This window comes from Lepisma saccharinum, chromosome 16 (assembly GCF_977018435.1).
Source record: "Lepisma saccharinum chromosome 16, izLepSacc3.1, whole genome shotgun sequence".
Taxonomy (NCBI): domain Eukaryota; kingdom Metazoa; phylum Arthropoda; class Insecta; order Zygentoma; family Lepismatidae; genus Lepisma; species Lepisma saccharinum.
In genome coordinates, this window is record NC_139244.1 from 34,329,680 (window position 1) to 34,354,723 (window position 25,044).

Here is a 25,044-nt window from a genome sequence, read left to right on the forward strand (position 1 = left end):
GAGCAAGGCCGCTCACAAAATAAAGAACGACAGAAAGGTAGTGGGCGGAGCGAACCAATATGCACTGCTGCTAACAGCTGCATTGAAGGTTGCTGCTAAAGGGTTGAAGCCTAGGGCGCCAATCGAAGCTTTCTTTGTTGCCATCCGCGGACCTTTCTGCCATGAGAATATTACTTAACAATGGCAGATGTACGTACATTCGATATACATTAATATCGATGTATAATCTCTCAATATTGTAACTTTTAAAAAGAATGCAAAGATGATCAATCTCGATAGGATAATTGATGATGATTTTACTTCATTGAAAGCAGCAAAGGTTAATTTGTAATTATTTTCTTTGAGATATCGGTCAGGTTTCAAAAATATTTTGTAAATTTTACTTAGAATAGTGTGTACATAGTTTATAATGATGTTAAGCAGAGTTGAATAATTTTAAAACACATTTTTTTCTATTGAGAACATTCTGCACACTGTATTGTTTTATTTCAATTAAAATCCTTAGCTTTTTTTCTTCTACTTTTAAGCTTATATTCTGATGAAAGACTAATAGAATTTTCTTTCCCAAAACAGTAGTATAGTATTTTTCAATAGATGTTCTTCTGAATTTAAATATTCCTAAATATGCAAGGAATGCAAGCTACGACTCTTTAAATACAACCTATATTATTTGTAATGAGTTCCTATTTGTTTCCTCATTTCAAAATTTGTACAAGTAGGATATGATATCACACAGCATGGGATAAGAAGAAAATGTCGAAAGACAAATATGAAATGTCGGTTTGGTAGATCGTGTAGGGGCACCAAACCACAATCCTGTCTAGGGCGCCAAAATATCTAGCTACTTGTTTTCGTTCACTTGCTCCAGAGATTACCAGAAGAGACTGTAATAAATCCAGGTGTTTCATTTCCTATGTTCCGAAAATGAAGTTTTGGAAGGGTCTGAATGGGTAAAACTTGTAAATATCTGTGTATTATTTATATTCGTGTCCTACAACTCAAGATCGATGGTAAAAATGGAAGAGCATGATGTAGGATTCAGATTTCTCCGCTAGATGTCTCCTTAATAGCGTAGACAAACCTAGATGACTCTTGAACCAACCCGCTGCTTCTCTAGAACGGCGGAGGAAGTGAAAATATGCTATTTTTCCAAAGGGGGAACGAGAATCTTCCATACGTGTATAACCTGATGGAGGAAATGGAGGAAGTGCATTGTCGGCAAATTCCCTTTGTAAGCTCAAGGGACATTTTGCAAGAGGCCGTGTGGGGACCATGGAAACTCGTTTTCAGATATTTGCTCCGTCTTCTGCTGACCGTGCCTGACGGCTTTCTCAAATTCATCGGCCATCCAATTGCGAAGCACAGCTGTGTCGCCAGAGAAATCCCTCCTAAGCAGAAATTGAAACAGGGAATCCTGTCTCTCGGCTGGGAACCTCCACCAAATTAGGATCCTCCCGTGAGTGTCGCTTGTTGAGGTCAGATTTGCTTCTGGAATTACGAAATCAATTCAGCGCTTGGCTTCTGGGAAATCTAGTTTTAGACCCTTAACCGAAATCCTCTATGGCGGTCCTTTCATCCATCTTAACTGTTGGTTTCTCGTGCACTAAAGGTAGATGTAGACAGATAAACTCTATTAGGCAGGAAGATATGAAAGGGAAGTAAGCTAAGCGTCAGGTCAACCTTGCAGCAGGTTTTAGCATATGTAGATCCAAACGTGCGCGCAAGTATATAGTTCCACTGAGACGGGTTCTATTCCGACACAACTGCATACTTGCAAGAAAACAGTTATTTAATTTGTAATATACAGACAAAATAATACATTGATTAGCAGGTATGGACTTAATTGGTTGCAATCACTGTGCAGACGAACTTAGAACCGCAGATTCGCCAACTCGAATCTGTATTGCGTTGAAGAGACATTGAAACTTTAGAGCGAGTCGAGCGAGACGGAATGCGTTGCAGAGCGCGTGAAATCGCTGATACCAGTGTTGCACATCCCACTATTTTAACCCTATGTTTATTGTAGAGCGGCGAGAATGGCTGAATCTCCTGTTCAGCGCGCGGTTTTACCCGAATGTTATTTTGGGCTTCATCCGAAAGGAAATGTTCTTCAAAGTCAAGCAAGTTGTTTTAAATGCATAATCCTCCTTGCGGCAACAAGATCAAAGTAAAACAGGGCGTGAGGTGATTTGCCGTCAATGTGCACACGAATTGTATCACGGGTGTTGAATGATTTGCGGTTTGAGTTTAGCAAGAGGAAACGATTGTTTGTTGTTTGACGACAAAAGAATCTCCGCGGTATTAAAATATATCGCAGTGAGAAGAAACATGTTTATTATTTGGACGAGACGTCCTTCAACTCGGTGAGTGGGGGAAGGGGGAATAAACCATGGAAGGATACCACCATGCAAACCCACCGCCAGGGCTGAAGAAACCGACGATGAGGGGAAGGGGGAGGCTTATTGTTTCACCCACTGGCGGCAATGAAAGCTTTGTTGAAGGCGCATATTTACTTTTCAGCGCAAAGAAAGGGAAGGGTGATTATCAGCAACAAATAGACAGACCAAGATTTGAATCCTGGTTTAGTGAAGTGATTCATAAATTGAAACCAGAGTAATAGCGACAGACAATGCACCTGATTGTATATATCACCAATAACAAATCATGCTTTTTTGGTGGTACAACTTGAAGTGCGTGTGTCTTACAGTAACGGATGTATTGCGAACGAAGCAACCAAGTTTTTCATAAATCTATTTCTTTCTAAACCAAAAACAATAATTTGTCATTAAATTCAAGAGGGGCCTATCGTTGTTTACTTTTATCTTTGTTTATTTTTATTTTTGCGTGCTCGAAATATACACACATGCTCTCATGTTTAGAAGTTGTTTCGCTCTTATATTAATGACACATTTATTAAATAATATATGCGCAGAAAGTACTTTTAAAATGTTATGTTTCAGGAGACAAAGAGAAGCAAAAATACAATCCACTTGACATGCATGCGGGTTTTGATGTGTTGTGCGGTTGGCAATACTGTAGATTTTCTCAGTGTCTCCGATGTAAGCAGCTCGGCGGTTGAGGAAAGACTGGCACGGAAGATTCTGAGCTCAGTTCTCGCGCGGATTGATACATAAAACCTGCTGCAAGGTTAACCTGACGCTTGGCTTAGTCTGTGCTAGTCAACGCAATCTTTATCACTACCTCTGAAGTTATGACAGCTAGGTAGATTGACTGATTTTTACTTCGCTTTTCGGCCACTTTTTGGCTAATCGCGACGATGAGGATGAATGATGATGAAAATGATGAAGAGATACTCACAAAGAACATGTATTCCCAAACCGTGATTCGAACCCCCTGGTGTTCGATGCCCGGTGGAGGCACATAGTGGTTCGGATCCCACTTTAAACTGTAGGTCCAGTCCCGATTAGCCTTACTGTGCATAAAGCGGACTTAAAACCAGGGTTTCGGAGCGGAGCGGATCAACGCTCCGACTGTTGCCCACGCTCCGGAGCGAGGAGCGAGATTCCAAGAAATGGTTCGCTCCGCTCCAGAGCGGAGCAGCGGGAATCGAAAAATTTCTCGCTCCGCTCCGGAGCGAGGAGCAAAGTTTTAGAAAATGGTTCACTCCGCTCCGGAGCGGAGCGCTACCTTGACACGCTCCGCTCCGGATCGGAGCAGAGGAAGTTGGAAAATTTCTCGCTCCGCTCCGGAGCGAGGAGCGAAATTTTAGGAAACGGTTCACTCCGCTCCGGAGCGGAGCGATACCTTGTGACGCTCCGCTCCGGAGCGAGGAGCGATATTCTAAGAACTTACACACTCCGCTCCGGAGCGACTCCGGAGCGCTCCGAGGTTGGATAATACGAGTGTATACAGAAAACTAACGATCAAAGGTTCCGAGTACATTAGTAATTTTGTTTGTGGAATTTGTACGGCATTTGAAAATCGCACGTTATTGTTGTTATAAAACTGATTATTACTAAAGCTAACGCCACGGAAACAGTCCAGACAAGATTACGTCACTCACATACAGTGTTGCCAATAAGCAAGGAATAATCCTTACACAATACACCAGGGACGGCACAATCAACCGCATTAGTGTTGCCCACGAGACGAGACTTTGGCCTGTCTCGTCTCGTGGGAATGCTCTGAAATGCTGTCTCGTCTCGAATTTTTAAAAGCCTGTCCCGTCTCGTCCCGTGGGCAACACTAAACCGCATAGCGATATTATTATTATTATTATTACATTATCATTATCACTTTTACTACTCTACTACTACTTCTGGGGACAATATATTTCAATAGCAGGTGTGCCACCTGTGGTTTTATAAGTTGAGAGAATGGAACCACTCTCATTTCCTGCCACCAGGGATCGCGACTGAAACTCATTTCGGTTCAACTTCTGGTTCGGGCTAAGCACTTCGGCATATCGGCCCGACGTTACAGTCCACGCCGCGGGAGAAGTGAGTTATTCCGGAATATTGGTTCGAGTAACACTGGCGAAACTACTGCAGAAAATCCATTCGACCTTCTAAAAGGCCAGGAGCGCGCAGAGGAAAGCCGAAGCAACTTGTACGGAGGAAGATAAAAGGCGGACAGGTGTTCATGCAAAACACTCGCTGCTGCATGATTGCCATATCTTACTTTCTTTTACGCTGGTTATGTATGATACTTTGAATTTAGCGAAAGGGAAAAGTTTAAAGTAATTGAAAATTCAGGTTGCTAATTTTAACTTTTCGATTTTTGAAGGTATGAAGTTGAAAATCGGAATCATGCTTATTAATGTTACCGTCGGCCAATAAGGAAATGTCTTAATTTGACATAGCTACAGAGTTTTCATGTCTAAATTTTTAAAAATCCTGACACTAGAAAGTTGAAAACCGGCTTAACCAAAAATGTAAGTTGCCACATTTGGTTTACTTTTATGAAGGTATAAAGTCGAAAATCGGAATGCTGTTTGTATACAGCCGAACAGGGGAATTTAAATAGTATGAAATACAGGGTTGTCATATCGATTCTTTTTCCCAATTTTAAAGGCGGGAAGTTGAAATAGGTATTTAATGGTTACATACGTATACTACTGCAAAAATTACAAAATGTCGGGTTGCCATATCTAACATTTCAAGTTTGTAAGCAGTAACCTGGAAATAGGCATAGTGGTTATAAGAAAATTGCAAAAATTTTGGAAAAACAACGAATGAAATGTTGCTATATTTAACTTTCTGAGTCTAGAAAGCCAGAAAACGTATACGTATAAAATAAATATTTTTGTATTGAGTACGCTGTACACAGCAAACTGAAAGCAAGTTTTCAGTAATGAAGAATGTGTAGTCAGCAGATAAGTCGAAATATGAAGTATAAACCTTAATAGCCGCGATAAACACAAAATGTAATATTATCTACTTGGATAGAGTCATGTCCTGAATTTTATGGTTTCATTTTGAAAAACAGGGCTGCGAGCAATACGTGCCTTCCTCACTGATGGCATTTGATTTGATTTTTGTTACTTAGCTTTGAATTTTGGCTAATCGCGACGATGAGAATGAGAGAATTGATAAATGTGAACTGAAAAAAAAGTAGCGCGCTGTACCCCGATAACATAGTCGTAACAACGTCGCCTTGTAATGAAGGAGCACTGGGATCGATACCCGGTGGAGGGACATAGTGGCTCGAATCCCACATTAGGTAGGATTTAAACTGTAGGTCTATTCTCGATAGCGTATTGTTGAGTCTTAAATCCACCAAAAGTCCATAACAAAAGGCACGTATGTTGAATGTATAATTGCAGTGTATATTGTGATAAATTAATCCTTAAGCAAATATACATTTGTAATTATGTTTAACAATAAGAGACTTCACTTTCCTTTACATCTATTCACAAGAGCATAAAAATACAACTTGGAAATTCATTTCCAAACGAACAACCTCTACGTATGTGTGTGTGTGTGTGTGTGTGTGTTTTCTGAAATCTGGCAAAGTTCTAATAATGTATTCACTTCATAAATGTCTATTAAATAACAGAAAGCATCATTGGGTATTCAATATCAGACGAATTCCATGGGAATATATCAGCGAGTTCGTGGATGTGAGTTCAGCTCTCAACGACAAATGGTGTTGGTTTGACCCGCGTTAATGTCATTGGTGTTTCCTTTGTGTTTGTTTCTTTATCACAGTATATTTCTTTTCCATAGTTTCGGTGTCCTATTTTTTTTACCGACTTATCTAGGATTTGTTTAAAATTACGGATCATGAGAATAGTCCGGAAAAGACAAATTGAAACTTATACTTAGTTGAAAGGACAATTGGCCATTGTATTACAATTATAGAAATAACTTGATCGAAATACTTGGTTTTCTTTTACATACATTTTTGTAATTCTTTTTGTGCACCTTTCCATTCCTACTTGAACAGGTAAACTATAAATAAAAACTCGGCATGGTTTCCTTCAATTCATTATTACAGTATAGATCTTCCATGATTCTCGTGGCTTATGATCCATAGAATTAACAATTTCGGATTTTTCTTTTTTGTTCTTGTATATTGATTTAACAAATGTAGTCACCTTATAATTCCATTAACCGAGGCTGGTTGGAATGATTTCTCCATTCGCATGGACGTCCGGAAGGGAGGGGGCCACGCCACCAGGAAATGAAAGTCAATCAAAAAGTATATATTTCACGTATATAATTTCATTTCAGTCACAGTAATATACGTTAATTATTGCAAGGGCGTTGCAGGAACATGATAACTTCAAACTGTAGAATTTTTTTAAAGGGAGTAATACTATTTTGGGGAAATTCTGCCTCATTCTGCCCCCCTCCCTTGGAAAAATATCTTGCTTGTCCCTTCCTGGAAAAAATCCTGAAGACGTCCATGAATCAGCGGCGTTAAAAATTTCATTAAATGTCCATACATCAACGTTGACAAGCACACATAATATGCATGTAATGATACAAGAGAACACAGCTTTTAAAGGCTTCTTTTTAAGACAGTGAAGAGAAGAACAACACGCGCAAGTAATACTTTTAAAAGAGAACAATCTAGCCAGAATTGGTGTAGCATAATTCTAATACAACTGGCAACACTGGATCTGTCTGGCAAAGCCGATGTCTCTATTATACGGATACGTCGAACGCAACGTACAGCGCAGCGAACGAAGTTCTCAACCCCGAAAGCACACACAAACAAGCTATGTGCCAGTTTCACTCTCCTTCCCTCTTGAAACGGGCACAAGACCAATGCGCTAGCCGATTGCACTGAGTCACCTGCAAGGAACACGGAATACGGCACAAAACGAAGCTGTCTGTTTTATGGGGGAGGTGGGTCGGACAAATCCGCAAAGCAGAAAAACTGATTGCTTGAAATTATTCGTAACCCATTCAACACATAACATTCAAACTCTTATATCTAAGAGTCACAATACAAAATAGTTCATCTCAATACAGAAATACTATTTACGTAATTCATGTTTCAACTTATATCAAATGAACAATTTACGTACTATAGCTCTCTCTCTCTCTCTCTCTCTCTCTCTCTCTCTCTCTCTCTCTCTCTCTCTCTCTCTCTATCTCTCTCTCTCTCTCTCTCTCTCTCTAATGAGCCAAAACAACATTCTTGTATTGTTTTACCAATGTTTAATGTGCATGATTGATTGGGTTCATTTTACTTCTCTTCTTTGTCGCTTTTGGCTAATCGCGAAGATGGGGATGATCGATGTTAGGATTAAATTGATGAACGATACACACAAAGATTGTACACTCGCCTCACTTAGCACTCTGGCAGTTTGTTTCTTTATACAGCATATTTGCAGAAGATACAATTCAACATACAAGTGTATAAAACAAACTTATTACTAACTTCGTTGACCCTGTACAAGCCCATGCCGGGTTTTGAACCACCCCACGGATCCCTGACGTCATAGGGTGCTGTGCTGTAGAGCGACCACAAACAAAAAAGCTTCGGCCAAAAGTCCTCGCGCACCTCCCCCTTCACCCGTTCCACTATGGCAATAAGGAAGCATGATCCACTCTGTCCCTCCCCTCCAAGCGGGGGCGATCATACAGACAAACAACTAGAGTACGTGGAAACAGGACTGCAGGCTCTTTTCCATGTGGTTCCACTATAACCACTCCGTCACGGAAGTCAGCTTTAATGCGCACATTCCATTATTCATAGCTGCATTACAGCATTCGTGTAAAAAAAAACAACTCCTAACCGGATCGGAGCGTGCTGTTAAAAGCACCACGCTCCGGAGCGGAGTGCTGTTGTCTCACGCTCCGCTCCGGATCGGAGCGTGCGTCTAAAAAATCTGAACCACTCCGCTCCGGAGCGGAGTACTGCTGTATCACGCTCCGCTCCGGATCGGAGCGTGTGTCCCAGAAAGCCGAACCACTCCGCTCCGGAGCGGAGCGTACGTCTCAAAAAGCTGAACCACTCCGCTCCGGAGCGGAGTGCTGTTATATCACGCTCCGGAGCGGAGTGCTGTTATATCACGCTCCGCTCCGGATCGGAGCGTGCGACTCAAAAAGTCGAACCACTCCGCTCCGGAGCGGAGCGTGTCTCTCAAGAAATCGAACCACTCCGCTCCGGATCGGAGTGCTGTCGTACCACGCTCCGCTCCGGAGCGAGGAGCGGAGTAGAAATGACGCTTCGAAGTCGCTCCGGAGCGCTCCTTTAGTACGCTCCGCACTCCGCTCCGAAACCCTGCTTAAAACACCAACTCAATCAATCAGTCGAACCCCCTGGTGTCGTAGCACGCTGTGCTAACCACTCCGACACAGAGATCGGCAGGTAGGTAGATGCGTGTTGATGTTATTCCTACATGGAGAACACATTTGGAATGTTCTTTGGAGCAAGGCCGCGCATAATGGTTGAGAAGGGGAGAAAGCGACTTTGCGGAGTAAAGCAGAGCTGCAGTCGCGTTTTCCCCTCCATCCACTAACTTCCCCTCTCGCGTATTCATTTGTCAAACCATCTCGAGTCACTACTTGTGCAGAGACTTGGTTTCGGTCGTTTGCTCCAGAGATTCCCGAGACAGTGGATATCGGAACTTAAACTTACACCAAAAATACACTTGGCTGCAATTTAATACGTGGGATCGTATCTTTTACTAGCTTCCCTTAGATAACTGCGAAACTAAAGCTATGCTTGAAGAACATACGTTATAATTCTAATAATTTTATACAGTTCTATATATCACAATTTGTTCGCTCGGGGCGATGAAATGCTGATCCACAGTCAAATGATGGGGAGAGCGGTCATGCAAGCACCGAATAGGTTTCTCCTTGGCTGGGAAAATACGCGAGTAAAATAAGGACAGCCCGAACGGCTGCTTGGCTCCTGTATTATCATTTTAAACCTCGGAACTACGGCAGGCACGTAGAAGGAAAGGCTATATATTACTTCCGAATGGAGGAGCGGAAGGTATATTTTCATAAAGGTAGACGTTGTGAGCGACCTTCCTGTGTGAGGTGTAGCTGGTACGAGGGGCTGGACTCATATTCGTCGTCCGGGCTGAAGATAAAAAAGGCCGAAAGTGGATTCTATTACATGAGGACATTGCACATAACCGTTCAGAAAAGAGGTATACGATCGTTGGAGTGTTGTATATTACGCTTCATGTTCGTGTGTGCAATAATGTATGTAGATAATAAAGAAATGAATATTTGAAACAGATTTTGCCATGTCAACGAGAACATGTACATATTAATGTAAAAGCATTATTGCACTGTAATGTAACAAAGTCTTCAACCACTACATCTGCTCCTTGTTTTCAGGTTATCAAGTGCACTGCGTAGATGGTTAGAATACTCTTAGCGAAACAAATGAGGTATGACATCGCATGGTGCTCCGTAAGATATTATAGCAATATAGCGCGCTATACGACGTCAGGGAACCCGGGTTCGAATCCCGGACCCAGGCATGGGTAGAGTTTCATCATATCGCTCATCCTCATCTTCGCGATTAGCCAAAAGTGGCAGAAAAGCGAAGTAAAATAATCCAAACCAATCAATCAAGCCATACAGTTATCAAAATATGTGGAATTATTAGCAGGTTGTATTGCATTCCTATTCCTACTGATATAATGACAAACTTGTTTGAACATTCAGTGTTTTTTTCCCTGGAATTTATTTGTAATGCTCCATCCTTAAGTAATTAATAGGTATTTAGATATCGAAAGTGAATTGTAATCGAGTGTTCGCTACGTTCCGTGGATAAGGGTTCAAATTACTTTTTTCAACAAAATTTTATCATTGTTGGCATTTTTGGCCATATCTGAGTTACGAAATGTGAGATTTTTTGTGATAAATAAATGTCAAGAAACTATTTATTTATCACAAAACATTCGTTCTTAATAATACTTTGCATAATGTGGTAGATAGATATGGCACATGGTAGTTACGTGATCTCGGCAAATCTAGGATATAAATCTCCAGAGACGGATCATAAACACACCACGAGGGCTATGGAAATGAAATGTCAACAACTGCAGCGCTCCAGTGGCAGACCCTCGAAATACGATGACGTGGAAACCGTCACGGAAGATTTAGGATTACCATATGAACAATGTCAGTGTGTTTTCGTTTCAGTATTCATATGTAGCAACGAGAATGTCCAGTGTAATCTCTTAACATAAATTCCAATCGAAAAAATGAATCCGGATCGCGCACTGTTGTGATTGAAGTCCACACCATATCTCTCAGTAAGGTAGAAGCATAAACTTATTTTCTGACTGTGATATGCATAATCACAAATGTAATTATTGGTTTTATGGATTCTATCCGAGACCCTTCTCTGGTTCGAGACAAAATTTGTAAGATGTTGCAACAATAGAATGTCTCCTGCATTTCAGTTTTCATTTTAATGCATTTTCTGTACTAGTTAAAATACCAACGTTTTCTACTAGACAGTGAATGAGTTGAGAACGAGATCTATTTCTAGAAGGGGGGACGGAGCATTAGCCTAACTCCGATCGTAGGTGGGGGGATTTTGCGTCAGATAGCAATTATTTATTAATAATTAAATAACGAAATTTAGCAACTACGTATTTCGATATATTAACTGTATGCATGGGTGGGGGGCATTTGCCCCCAGTTTTGCAACTCAATCGCCGGCACTCCTTACAGAGTATATAGTATTCTTACAGTGTGTGTGAATTTGTCTGTGAAGAACAGAACTATTATTTTCACGCACCAGTAAGGTTTGATTTTTTATTTTTATTTACTTTATTTTACTTCGCTTTTTGTGACACTTTTGGCTAATTTGCGAAGATTGAGATGAGTGATGACATGATGAAATTTATGAATGGACACTCACAAACATCCAGTCCCAGGTCGGGATTTGAACCCGGTACCCCTAGCGTCGTAGGGCAATGTGCTAACCACTCCGCCACGGGGGCCGAGAGTAAGGTTTGAATGTGTTCCAAAGAACTTAACAAGGCTCACAATTCGCAGAATGGAGGGGAAAACGCGGCTGTAGCTACTAGCCGTTTGCAGCAGCGCGCTCTGCTTTGCTTCGCCCACTCGCTTTCTCCCTTTTCTCTGCGGTTATGCGCGGCCTTGCTCCGAAAATTCCCGAGACAGTGCAGATAAGAACTTTATGTTTTCGCACTCTACAACTTAAACCAAATAATAAATGGATGAATGTGTTTACAAAGTATCACAACTGACCTCTTGAGAGGTCATACAATGTATAGCTCTTGATTAAAGAAAAGTCCGAAAGTTTCAAAAACGTTTGCTGAAGAAGATGAGTAAGAGTTAAATAACTGTATGAAAATTTCGTAGAGTCACTGACACTTCTGGGTTGTAACCATCCCATTGACTTTCAACTGTAACCCAAGAGTGTCCATGACTGTACATTTAATGTAAAGAAATGTGGTAGATGTTGGTATCATTGGTATGTAAAGTAAAACTCTCCCCCAGGGGATATGTTATAATAGTAATGTGATAATAAAACAATATTTTAATATTAGTTTATATTAGTTGTGTTATTTGATTATTATTTTTCTAATACGCCTATTTACTCTTATATCCACCCCCTTCATGTATACCCGTGACATCAACGAAAGTGTTACCAGATCTACCCATGAAAACGAAATCATTAACTCTGTGCATATTAAAGCCTTATCATTCCAACATGGTGGATTCTGTAGAACCTAAGCTGGCTTAACGGCGGTTTACCCTGTGATGCAGGAGACTTCGCAGAACAGTTCACTAACGTCGTTTACATATCCATTGTCTAGAAGCACCCGGGGGATACTGAAGGACGCAAGATAGATGTCCACCAGGGGACTCTCCCCCTTTGAAAGCAGATGGGGTTGAGCTGAGGTCAACGACTTTCCCGTATACTAGGGTGGTGCAAGGTCAGAGGAACGTGGTGTGAGAGACAACCATTACCAGTTCAGATAATGTTGACACATCCAGAACAACTCAGGAGTCGGAGTTTTATGACTGACCAGGGGCGTATAATGTAGGCTAGCAACGCTATCTGTGAAACCTGCCCAGAATATACGTACCACCAACATAGGTTAGGAAATGTGCGTTCGATTGTTAAATCATGAGACCGATGGTTCGCAGTTTATATCTAGTGGCCCATTGCACGTCCGCAACCTGTTCTACTGCATCACTTCAGACTTCCTTCAAACGTGAACAATGAATGAATTAGGTTATTTTACGTCGCTTTTCTTCCACAGGCTAATCGCGACGATAGGGTGATTCAAAAGTTTATCCAATAGTTGCAGTAAAGCGAAGTAAAAATCAAGCAAATCAATCGGATCAAACCCAGAAAGTCTTGTAAGCGGGGTGGTCATGAATATAAAAGTAAAGAGCTCTATTAGAAAAATAGAGTCAACATATTTTGCACCCCTCTAATTTCCAAAATACAAAATATATGTATCTGCAACTTTGCGTAGTTTCCTACCTCAGGTAGTCCTTTCATTATGCCAAATTTAAAATGTATCGAAATATGTGAGGTTGAAAAGTGCATTTTCATTTGTTGAGATCACATGGAATGACCCATATAGCTAATTCATATTGAATGAAGCTATTATCTATCAATTCAACAAATATAGATTTGGTAGTTTCTGAGATAGGATAACTAACACGGGCAGACCGGTTGACTGGCACACACTCACACGACTGTCTCCAGGAAATTCAAACAATTAGCCTAACAATTACTACCCTACTTATCTAAACGGTATCTACAGTGAATACATTGTTAAATTGGTAATCTAAACAATTACTAATAATTTGGTTTCCTTGTCGAGTCAGTGAGACAACTCTCCATTCCATTTAATGCAAATAAGAAGTGATTAATTTCTTGGAAGAGATTCAATAATGAAATTAACGGGTGAATTCATGAAGGTAGTGCAATAACTAAACTGAATGGCTAGTAGGTCTTTGAAGGTACAGAACTGCAAATAGTTCATATGCATTGACAGCGGTAACTTACCCCAACTTCAAGTAAGTCACTTATGCATAATCCAAATATTTTCCATGTCCTACACTCTGTCCGGTAAAACTGTGGCGCAGGCGAACGAAAACAAGTCTTCTCGCTTTCTCCTCTTCCATACCGTTATGCTTAATCATGCTCCAAAGATTCCCGAGACAGAGTGAAGGCTGCTATGTAGTGGAGCCTAAAGGGCGGATCGCCCTTTCCTTATAATAGTGACGTCATGCCCGTGCCGCTTTCTCGGCGATCTCTCTTGCGATCTCTTATGAGAATGCATTAATTGTACGAAACACGGCATTTGGGTATAACACTCAAAATCAACTTGTAGTATGTAAGTCTGGCACGTTGCAAGCACTACTGCTTCTGAATATAACGTACTTTTTCTTCTTCTTTCCAGAGCATCAGCGAGGTTCCCGGCGTGCGTTTGCCGTTGCAGACCTCCTACGCGTCTCCTACCTCGCACGCAGTGTTCATGTACAGCAGTGGCGGGGAGGGCTCCGGGCGGGAGGGGGTCGTGACGCTGCAGCTGCGGGAAGGCGAGGACCTGGACGACAAGAGCGGGCTGGCGTCGGTGCTCGCGCGTCTGCAGCAGGAGGAGGCCACCCTCAGCATCAGCTACCAGGACACGGAGATGCTGGCTGAGGGCAGCTTCGACGTCCTGCTCGGCGGGAGTGCGCTGCACACCTCCGGTAAGTACCTTACTTTTCTAACTACCCTCGCACATCATTTTTAACCTTATGATTGTTGTCTTGTGAAGATTTTATTGGTTATAAGGTACATTTTTAAAAGTATGTGTGGGGCATACGATAACAAGAATTAATGTCTTAATAGATTCACGTGATAATTTTGCAATGTCAGATTCCTTCGTCTTCGGGAACACGACGACGGAAATTTGTATATCTATATTATCAATTTAATATCAGCAGGCCTTATCTCCAAGCAAAACGTTTATTAAGCTGATACTAGATACAAATTGCGAATATCCCAAATTTAATTATTTAAATAAAGAAATCAATACAATTGTATCTACTCGTATTATCAGTTATGTAGCGTAAACTTTAAGTCCACATCTACATTAATTGCCTGCGCGTAGATCTTATTGGCTTAAAGATTACACAGTCTAGGTGCAGACTACACTAAAAACTAATTCATGACGCTGTTCTGAAATAGAGCGCCATTAGTCAGTAGTATTAGCTTACCTCTAAATGAGAACAATCCTATTTACTATGAAAACTTATAGTATTCTCTTTCAAGCACCATCTATTGGGAGAAAGTAAAACATATATAACGAACAAGTGGCAATCGTCAGACACAAATAGCACATTTTTTTAAGCAATGGCGAGAATATGTTATATTTTGTCTTTGAGACTCACACTCTACCTTGGGAATCTGTGGAGCAAGACCATGCATAACAATAGCAAAGGGGAGGAAGAGAGTGCGCTGAGCAAAGCAGTGCGCACTGCTGCAACGGCTGGTAGTTGCAGCCGCGTTCATCTCTCCATGCACGCGCTTATTGGTCAAGCCCTCTCTTTCGCAGAAGGCATATTTTCATTGGCTTAGTCCGGAAAATTCCCGGGACAGTGTTGTAGTAGACAACGCGAGGCAAATCTATATCATTTGTATTACGTCCATTGTTAAGTTCACGTTCGTCGCCATATTGTTCACAGTCTGCACGTGTTAGACTCTAGTCCTGGAATCTCTGTAGCCAGGAAACGAAAACAATTTCTCTGCGCAAATAGTGACTCTAGAAGGCTCAAGCATTGTCTGTATTATCTAGACTGACAACAGTTTTTTACACATAACTGCCGATCGTACACTGTTATTGTAAATACTTCCGGTCGATCTGTTTGTAGCCACGACAATACGTAATCAATTGGCAACCAAAATAGCAATCCTGCGAGACAATACAAAATAAAATTTCGTTCCTGCAGTATTTGTTGGTAAGTGCCTTCCAGAAATAACTCTTACGTTACTGAAATGTCTCATCGCATCATATAAGTAATGTGATGTGTCTGTAACCTACGTGGGGGCTGTTTAGGATATGCAATCCCTCTTACATTTTGAAGGCAGCAGTTCCTGATATCTACAAACACAATATGGACGCTCTCTCACGTACTTAACTCTCCAATAACAGATTAGCTCTGCTCCCCATCCGAGGGTTATCTCTGCTTCCTCTCTAAATCCTGCAGATTATCTGCTAGCCGTCGATCCCTGCAGCTTTGCTAGTCCCTAGTATCAGGCAGATGGGGGCGGTGTGAATCTTATCCCTTCCCTTCACATATCACCGTTTAATTTCCTAAGGAGTCCACAAGAGGACATGGCGTGAATTCTATTTGGCTTCTCATGTACCTAAGCGGGCGATACCGGATTTCCTCCTCACATTTCCATTAACTTAACTCTGCAGTTTTGCACATTCTCTTCCTTGTCTTCTGTGTTCCCCTATTTCTTACGGCAATGAGAATTTATAGTCTCTAGAACGCCTTTTCTCTCAAGAACTTTGAACCGATTAAGTCACAAGGTTTGATAAAACTTAAAGTTGCAACAGTCAACAAATACGCTGAGAAAAGAAAAGAGAGATAATAGGGAGAGTTAATTGAAAACCTTAAAAATCAGACAAAATTACAGGACAGACTTTAAACAGCTCCAATTTGCATAAGGTATCGACTGTTATTTATTAGAAAACGACCTGATGCCTGCAACACTGATCAAGAGCGTTCGCAACACCACCAGCGAAGAGCAGTCGCTTCTTTTTCTTTGGAAGCCTAACCGATAGGTGGAAAGACCTTCGCGGTGGCTCATTCGTAAGTGACTGCACATAGATTCCAAATACCCTTCTTCTTGACGTGTACAGGCACTAATTCAGACTTGAAAATATACCAGGTGGTCCATTTATAATGATAGTATGGAATATCGCATGCAGAATGCATCCAATCGAAAAATTGCACAGAAAAGAAGTTTGATACTATTGAGGGGGTAAGTCAATGCCGCAAAAATTTTGTCGCCGCCACCCACCCCTTAGGGGGGGTGGGGGGTAAATTTGAAATTTCAAATGGAACACCCCCATTCGTTTTACATATTTGGATTAAAAAGAAGTATTTTTTGTTCGAAAAATTTTGTAAAAAATTTGCAACCTTCGAAGATTTATAAACATTTGTTAGTTTCAGTTTCATTTTGTTCCCTTTATGTAATAACAGTTTTGGTTTCCGTTGAGAACATTGCAAAATCGAATTTTATTCAAAAACTGTGTGCAAAGAATTCGGCAAAAGATAATTGTTTGCAATTTATGTTTCCTGACATTTTGGGACGAACAGTGTGCAGCTTCAGACACCGTGTTTTGAAATGCATTGAAGAGAACGGTCATCATTTCGAACATTTGCTCCTTTAAACTTTTATTTGTGCACCTCAAATGATAACTAATTTGTAGTAACATACTTAATTTTGTTGTTCAAATTAAATTGTTCCTTGAAACCAAAGAGTTGGAACAAATTATTATTATTTATTGTTACACAAAAACATAAATTGCAAACAATTCTCTTGCCGAATTCTTTCCACAGATTTTTTTGAATAAAATTCGTTTTTGCAATGTTCTCAACGGAAACCAAAACTGTTATTACATAAAGGGAACAAAATTAAACTGAAACTACCAAATGTTTATAAATGTTCCAAGGTTGCAATTTTTTTACAAAATTTTTCGAACAAGAAATACTTCTTTTTCAACACGGAATCCAAATATGTAAAACGAATGGGGGGGTGTTCCATTTGAAATTTCACATTAACCCCCCCCCCCCCCCCACGAAATTTTTGCGGCATTGACATACCCCCTCAATAGTATCAAACTTTTTTTCTGTGCAATTTTTCGATTGGATGCATTCTGCATGAGATATTCCATGCTATCATTATAAATGGACAACCCGGTACCTATATGGATCCGCAATGGGTCTATGCTAAAATGCAGCAAACTTGTGCAAATTTACATGCATAAATCGACAAGATAAAAAAACAAAAACAAATTAAGGTTTTCATTTCACTGTCCCTCGTGATAACGTTTAGAACGTTCCCAGGCAGAATGTGCAGCATATAGAGAGGAACCCATCATAATCACATACATGCCTAACTAAACCTATTCCAAAAACACATAAAAATATCATCCTTTACTCAAAGCTGACATTTTGACACCAAGAAAGCGGATTTGTTTAAGCAAGCGTAAAATAGGGTTTCTTAAAGTACTCGATGTTAGCAAAAATATGATTATGGACTGGGTTCACACCCCCTTTAAGAAATTCTGCCGGTGCTCATGGTTATGCGTAGACCTCGGATTTTTAGTTGTTTCTAAACAGTATGCTTGTAGGTTCTTAAAATAGGCTCCAAAAAAACTGATTAGGTATAGTCAGCGGCAATGAAAATGGGACACCTATATCTTGCATAATGTTATGTGTGTTGCCTAACCTTACGGCACTGGCAGAACTTATCATTGGAAATTTGCTATTAAAATCCACTCTTCGCCGTATAGTTAGGCAACAGTCTATTCTCATGTTATCCACAGTCAAACTCCGCAATTTTGTCTCTCATGATCATATATGCTGAAAATAATCTTTCTACAAGAACATAGTCAGTGGTGAAAACTTCAATGCTAAAATGTTAGTTCGCAAGGCGTGAATGCCACAAAGCACCGAAGTGACGCGAAAGTGAGCAAGACCACACAGATCAAAGCACTTTGGATTGTACAGGTAACATGGCACGAGACATTTTGCTTTGTTTAGAGCTTTGAAAAATCACCATGGACTTGGAGGAAGGAAAATCGACAGAGACTACGTTTCATACACGTTCGTCATTGAATGTTTTCGTGCCCAAACAAAGCAAATGCCTCTGTGTGACATAAAAATCCTGTAAAACCTTTTAAAATATATAAAAACCTAAAAACAAGGCTTGATTTAGGTGCATACACCTAAAATAGATTCTAAGAAGCGAAATAGTTTTTTTAGGCACTATAAAACTTCATCAGTTGTTGCGTTTTTTAACGAAACACTGACAGAACTTATTATTTTTTACATACCTGTAAAGTAAAAAATAAGTTAAAAACCTAATATCCCAGGTCTAATTATGATACAGTTGTATACGTTAACATGCCATAAACCAACAAGCCATTTTGACGATTTACTTGCGTTGTTTTTGTTTTACCTTAAGAAACAGTACACTCTGTCTCGGGAATCTACGGAGCAAGGCCGAACATAACGGTAGAGGAAGGGAGAAGCGAGTGAGTGGAGCAAACCAGTGGACGCTGTTGCAAACGACTGGTAGCTGCACCCGCGTTTTCCCCTCCATGCACTCGCTTCTTCTCTCACGCGTTCATTGGTCGAGTCGTTACTTGCTCAGAGGATTTGTTTTCGTTCACTTGCTCCAGAGATTCCCGTGACAGAGTATAGACTGTTCTCTTACACACTTGAGCTTCAAGAATCATTTTATATTTTAAAATGTTGTGACGTTTTTCCTTTATAGGTTCTAGTTCCCTTGTTTTTAAAATCCCATTCTAGATCATTCATCTTAAACCAGGGTTGTTAAAGGTCGAAGAATTTTAAATCAATTCAATTCCTGTACAGGAGAGAAAATCAGCAAGTGTAAATGGGTTCTGGACCGTAAAGAACCTTTATATCTGTATCAATTCAGTCCAGGAACCTTTTTTTCCGGGTGGATTTAAATACTTCCCAGGAACTTCTTTCCGGATCAGTTTAAATCCGGTCCAAGTTCCGTATTGAAATGAAACAATACGCAACTTGGGCCGAATTTAAATTGTGCGAGAAAAGAGATTCCGGTCCTATTGCGGAAGCCAATAGAACCCATTATAATTTATGGGGTCCTGAACCTTTAACAAACCTAGCTTAAACCTGTTGTGATAGGTGAAAAATGAAAGCCAATAACGTCGGTCAAATCTAAAGTCCGCCAAGCCTATAAATAAATTAACGTAGCCACAGGAGTTCAGAAGTTCTGTGAACTGAAACACTTTTTGTGCGGAAAGAAATTTGTTTCCTCCTTTTAGAAACTTCAGTAAAAGCAAGTAAATGGAAAATAACAAACCAGTGCAACAAATAAAGATTTAGTGGGTATTGCCGTACAATGTTATCTCGAAGCCTCCACATCATGATAAGCATTGCACAGTCTAACCGAACTAGCCTTCAGAATGCAGAGGAACTTTACGACTGACGTAAGAAGCTTACTTCAACTCCTCTTAAAGTGGCTGACATTGCGGAGGGACTGGTTGAACTTCACGTAAACGAGCTTACAAATCTCAATCGCGCCATGTGAAGCTGAAAGGTCAGTTCATTCGTAGATGAAGTTCGTAGTTGGTCTAAATCCCCGACGTACCCTTTCGCTCCCGTGTTTTTGCAACATTGGATTGTGAAGGATATACGGGCGGAGGGTGTGTGTAGTTGTAGACGGTGGAGTTCTCATTACTTGAACTTGCACCAACCATGAGACGAAGAGAGAATTACACTCAAGGACGCACGCAAAGGAGGGGCTGATGAGGCTCAAGACCCCTCAAATCGGTGAGCGATAAAATAATATTTTGAGAAACAATTGAGCGACATTACATACAGTTTACAGGAATATACATATAAATGTCCACAGCAAAGTATCAATATTCTGTTGTGAACTACTTTTTTGTGTGTTGTTACTGAAATGTATTTAATTACTTTTTAATATTTATATACTCAACTAGGCAAGATACGAACTCCTATAAATACACACACATAACATCTCCATTAAACAGTACGAGAATCAGCCCTCTAAAATAGAAACATACTTACGTTTCTGGGCACGCTTCACATGATTGACTGCTGTGAATAAGAGAAACTGTCCTTGCAAAATGCTTCCACATACCAACAAAACTTTATAGTATTTTAATTAATTGTAATTTGATTGATCATGATGTTGATAAACGTGTAAAGTATAATAGACAGACAGACATTGAAAACTTTAAAACAAGTATTTTGGAACGCTGGAAGAAGAAAATATAGTCCTGAGAACTATATAAAGAAATAGCATCCCTCTTATAAATTGCACGAGCATTCTGATGCTGAAGAAGAAATATATTCTTGATGGAAACGAAATTTCAGTACTAAATATAAGAAGTTAGATAGGGCTTTTAATCTCGTACACCATGACGTTCCCATGCGTGTTCATACTAGGGATGGCCAAACGAATCCGGATCCGAAAAATCCGGATCCAAAAGTTACGGATCTGGATCCGGATCCGAAAATTCCGGATCTGGATCCGGATCCGAAAATTCCGGGTCTGAAAGTTTCGGATCTGGATCCGGATCCGAAAGTTCCGGATCTGGATCCGGATCCAAGAGTTCCGGATCTGGATCCGGATCCGAGAGTTCCGGATCAGCGGATCCGGATCCGGGTCTGAAAGTTTCGGATCTGGATCCGGGTCTGAAAGTTTCGGATCTGGATCCGGATCCAAAAGTTCCGGATCTGGATCCGGATCCGAAAGTTCCTGATCTGGATCAGGATCCGAGAGTTCCGGATCCAAAAATTTCGGATCCGGATCCGGGCCCGAAAGTTTCGGATCTGGATCCGGATCCGATAGTTTTGTATCTCAATCCCATTATAATATTACCACACCTTAAAAGGTATTATGATCTTCGATTACATAGAAATTTTTCGTTAGTCCTACAAGAATTTTTTTCAAGTGTTGTTCCTAACATACTTTGCTACGCATCGGCTAACACACTCGTGCACAAAAATAATCTTACTTGTTTAACATAAAATGTCAGAGGTGATTTTGTAAATGCCATTGAAACGAATATGTATGCATTCGAATGTATTGGAAATGGAAACACACATAAATGTGAGACATTCCATTCCAGGATGAAACCTTTAACACATATAACAAGATAGAAATGTTATACAAAAATTATACAATTGTTCTACAGTTACAGTTTTACAAATTAAAATGAAACATTATAATATATGCAGTGTTATATAATTACAAAGTGTAAGACTAACAAGGGAGGTTATCTAAGTGTCCCCCTCCGATTTCCATGAAACTTGGCAGGTGTATAGAGGAGCCCAATGGAAGAAATACGTGTTTTTTTTTTTGTTTCAGCTAAAAAACGGTTTTAGGGGGCAAAACCCCCTCAAATGTCAAGATGAGGATAAATTGAAGTGAGGATCTGAACCCTGTGTCCCTCCGATTTCCATGAAACTTGGCAGGTGTATAGTGGAGCCCAATGGAAGAAATACGTGTTTTTTTGTTTCATCTAAAAACTGTTTTAGGGGGCAAAACCCCCTCAAATGTCAAGATGAGGACAAATTGAAGTGAGGATCTGACCCCTGTGTCCCTCCGATTTCCATAAAACTTGGCAGGTGTATAGTGGGGCCCAAAGGAAGAGATACGTGTTTTTTTGTTTCAGCTAAAAAACGGTTTTAGGGATCAAAACCCCCTCAAATGTCAATATGAGGACAAATTTAAGTGGGTATTTGACTTATGTGTCCCCCTCCGATTTCCATGAAACTTTGCAGGTGTATAGTGGGGCCCAAAGGAAGAAATATGTGTTTTTTTTGTTTCAGCTAAAAAACGGTTTTACAGGGCGAAACCTTCTCAATTGTCAAGATGAGGACAACTTGAAGTGTGGATCTGACACCTGTGTCCCCATCCGATTTCCATGAAACTTGGCAGGTGTGTGTATCAACGGGCCCAAATGAAGAAATACGTGTTTTTTTGTTTCGGCTAAAAATCTGTTCTAGGGGGCAACCTCCTCTCAAATGTCAAGATGAGGACAAATTGAAGTGGGGATCTGACCCCTGTGTTCCCCTCCGATTTCCATGAAACGTGGCAGGTGTATAGAGGGGCCCAAAGGAAGAAATACGTGTTTTTTTTTTGTTTCGGCTAAGAAACTGTTTTAGGGGCAAAACCCGCCTCAAATGTCAAGATGAGGACAAATAGACGTGGGGATCATCTGACCCCTGTGTTCCCCTCCGATTCCCATGAAATTTGACACGTGTATAGAGAGGCCCTATGCTCCCTGTTTCTTCCTATGCCATATTTACGTGGTTTCGGGGTCAGATCCCCACTTCAATTTCTCCTCATCTTGACATTTGAGGGGGGGCCTCTATACACCTGCCAAGTTTAATGGAAGTCGGAGGGGGAGACTTAGACCTCCCTTGTAAGTGTATGCGTATTAATTAATTACAAATCGCGCACGCGCGCACACACACTATATATATGTGTGTATGTATATGTGTATATATATATATATATATATATATATATATAATCAGGTAACAATATGTTATAAGCACATTCTTACTTCCCAAAGAAGCGCATGTGGGATGGCAAAACGGATCCGGATCCGAAAGTTTTGTATCCAGATCCGAAAGTTCTGGATCCGGATCCGGATCCGAAAATTTTTAGGATCCGGAACCATCCGGATTTCGGATCCGCCAGGATCCGGATCTGGCCATCCCTAGTTCATACGTGTCCCTAAGTGTATCAATTTGTTTACCAACTGCGAGATGAGAACACTACTAGATAGATATGTATGGATAGGATTATAACCGACAATAACGTAAGGCTGAATCTCGTCTAGGTAACAACATTAACTAAGATCGACATATCCCAGAAGTATCCTCCTGTACCCTGTTATTTAGACTTAGCATAGTTGAAAATTCACTAGGTACAACTTCGAGCGTGACAACACCGACATAAGAACCTAGGTATGTTAACTTGAGAAGAATATCTCGTAATCATAATAATATAGTCGCATACTCCATCCTCATCTTATAAATATAACAAACGATTGTACTCATGGTAGCCACAGAATATAAACTTCGTTTCCCTTTCTTCGTATTTTATGCATATCACACTGCACATTCATTCATCGTGCCTTCAGTGCAGATCAAGCGTGGCTTCCCCGATGCCGTAGTGGTAACGTTAAGGGGTTTGGTACCTGGTGGAGACACATACTGGTTCGGATCTCACTTAAAACTGTAGGTCCAGTCCTCGTTAGCCTTCCTGTGTATAATTGATTGATTTGCTTTATTTTACTACGCTTTTTGTGCCACGTTTGGCTAATTTACGAAGATGGGGATGAGTGATGATGTGATGATGAAATTTATGAATGGACACTCAGAAACATGCATGCCCAGGCCGGGATTCGTACCCGAGACCCCTGGCGTCGTATCGCGATATGCTAACCACTCCGCCACGGTGGCCGGCTTTCTGTGTATAAGGTGGACTTAAAAACATACTCAAACTCATTGCATATTTAGCAATTGATGTTATTCTAGAATATCTAGCAACTTATAGTCTACATTCTGTCCCGGGAATATGTGAAGCAGGCGAAGGAAAACAAGTCTCTGCGCAAGTAGTGGCTCGAGAGTGCTCGGCCAATAAACACGTGAGAAGAGAAAACATGATTGCAGCTACCAGCCGTTTTCAGCAGTGCGCACTACTTACTTCCTCCCTTTCTCTACCGTTATGCGCGGTCTTGCTCCACAGATTCCCAGGAGAGAGTATAGCATCCTTTTCAAACTAGGCTCTCTACCTAGCATCACATTCACAGATGGTATGAACGTGAACTAACATTAACACACCTATTCCTCGTACGTATTTTGTTTTCATTTCACGACACAGTATTTCTCTGCTGTACCTGAAGGTAACTAATTTCCCCAAGCACCCATTTAATAATTTCAGGTGCACAAAATGGCCTAAACTCTTGTGAATTATGAGAATAATTATTGTTAAATAAGAGGTAGTTGAAAAAGCGAAACTGTGCGCTTGTAATTGCTTTGCGGGTGGCCCGCATCGCGAACAGCAGGCGCTCGACACAGTCGGGAAGCCCCCCAGCGGATCCCTCTCATCAGGAACTCGCTAAGAAAACCACCTCAGGTGGCGGCATCCTTTGAAGGTACGGCTCCTTTGACGAACGTCTGCGCTCGCTTCTCTTTTCTGTAGCTGTTGATTTGCTGCTTCGGGGGTAAGAGCCCCTATGAACAGGGGATGAGGGTAAATATAGAACCCCTTGTGCATGCACCAACACCAGTGGGAAATTTATTTCTTCTTTCCACTATACAAGAACCACCCGTAGCTTCAATGAGCCTCAAAATTTACTACATGATATTTTATTTTCTAAGTACAATTCTCCAGATCTGTCTCGTAGCTTCAATGGGCCTCAAAATTTACTACGTAATATTTTATTTTCTAGGTATAATTCTCCAGATCTGTCTCGTAGCTTCAATAAGCTCCAAAATTTACTACATAATTTTTAATTTTCTAAATACGTATCTCCAAATCTGTCTCGTAGCTTCAATGAGCCTCAAAATTTACTACGTAATATTTTATTTTCTAAGTACAATTCTCCAGATTTGTCTCGTAGCTTCAATGAGCCTCAAAATTTACTACGTAATATTTTATTTTCTAGGTATAATTCTCCAGATCTGTTTCGTAGCTTCAATAAGCTCCAAAATTTACTACATAATTTTTAATTTTCTAAATACGTATCTCCAAATCTGTCTCGTAGCTTCAATGAGCTCCAAAATTTACTACATGATATTTTATTTTCTAAGTACATATGTCCAAATCTGTCTCGTAGCT

General features: G+C 40.6%; 1 protein-coding gene across 4 annotated transcripts in view; it reads left to right on the forward strand.

Annotated features, from left to right (window-relative positions):
- LOC146000385 (uncharacterized) overlaps positions 1-25,044 on the forward strand; it is an 891,759-nt gene that overhangs the window by 440,606 nt on the left and 426,109 nt on the right. For all 4 annotated transcript variants that reach the window (XM_083137967.1, XM_083137965.1, XM_083137966.1 and 1 more), the window contains exon 3: positions 13,844-14,135. In XM_083137967.1, coding sequence (XP_082994093.1) covers positions 13,844-14,135 — 292 coding nt within the window. The remainder of the gene's footprint in view (positions 1-13,843; positions 14,136-25,044) is intronic.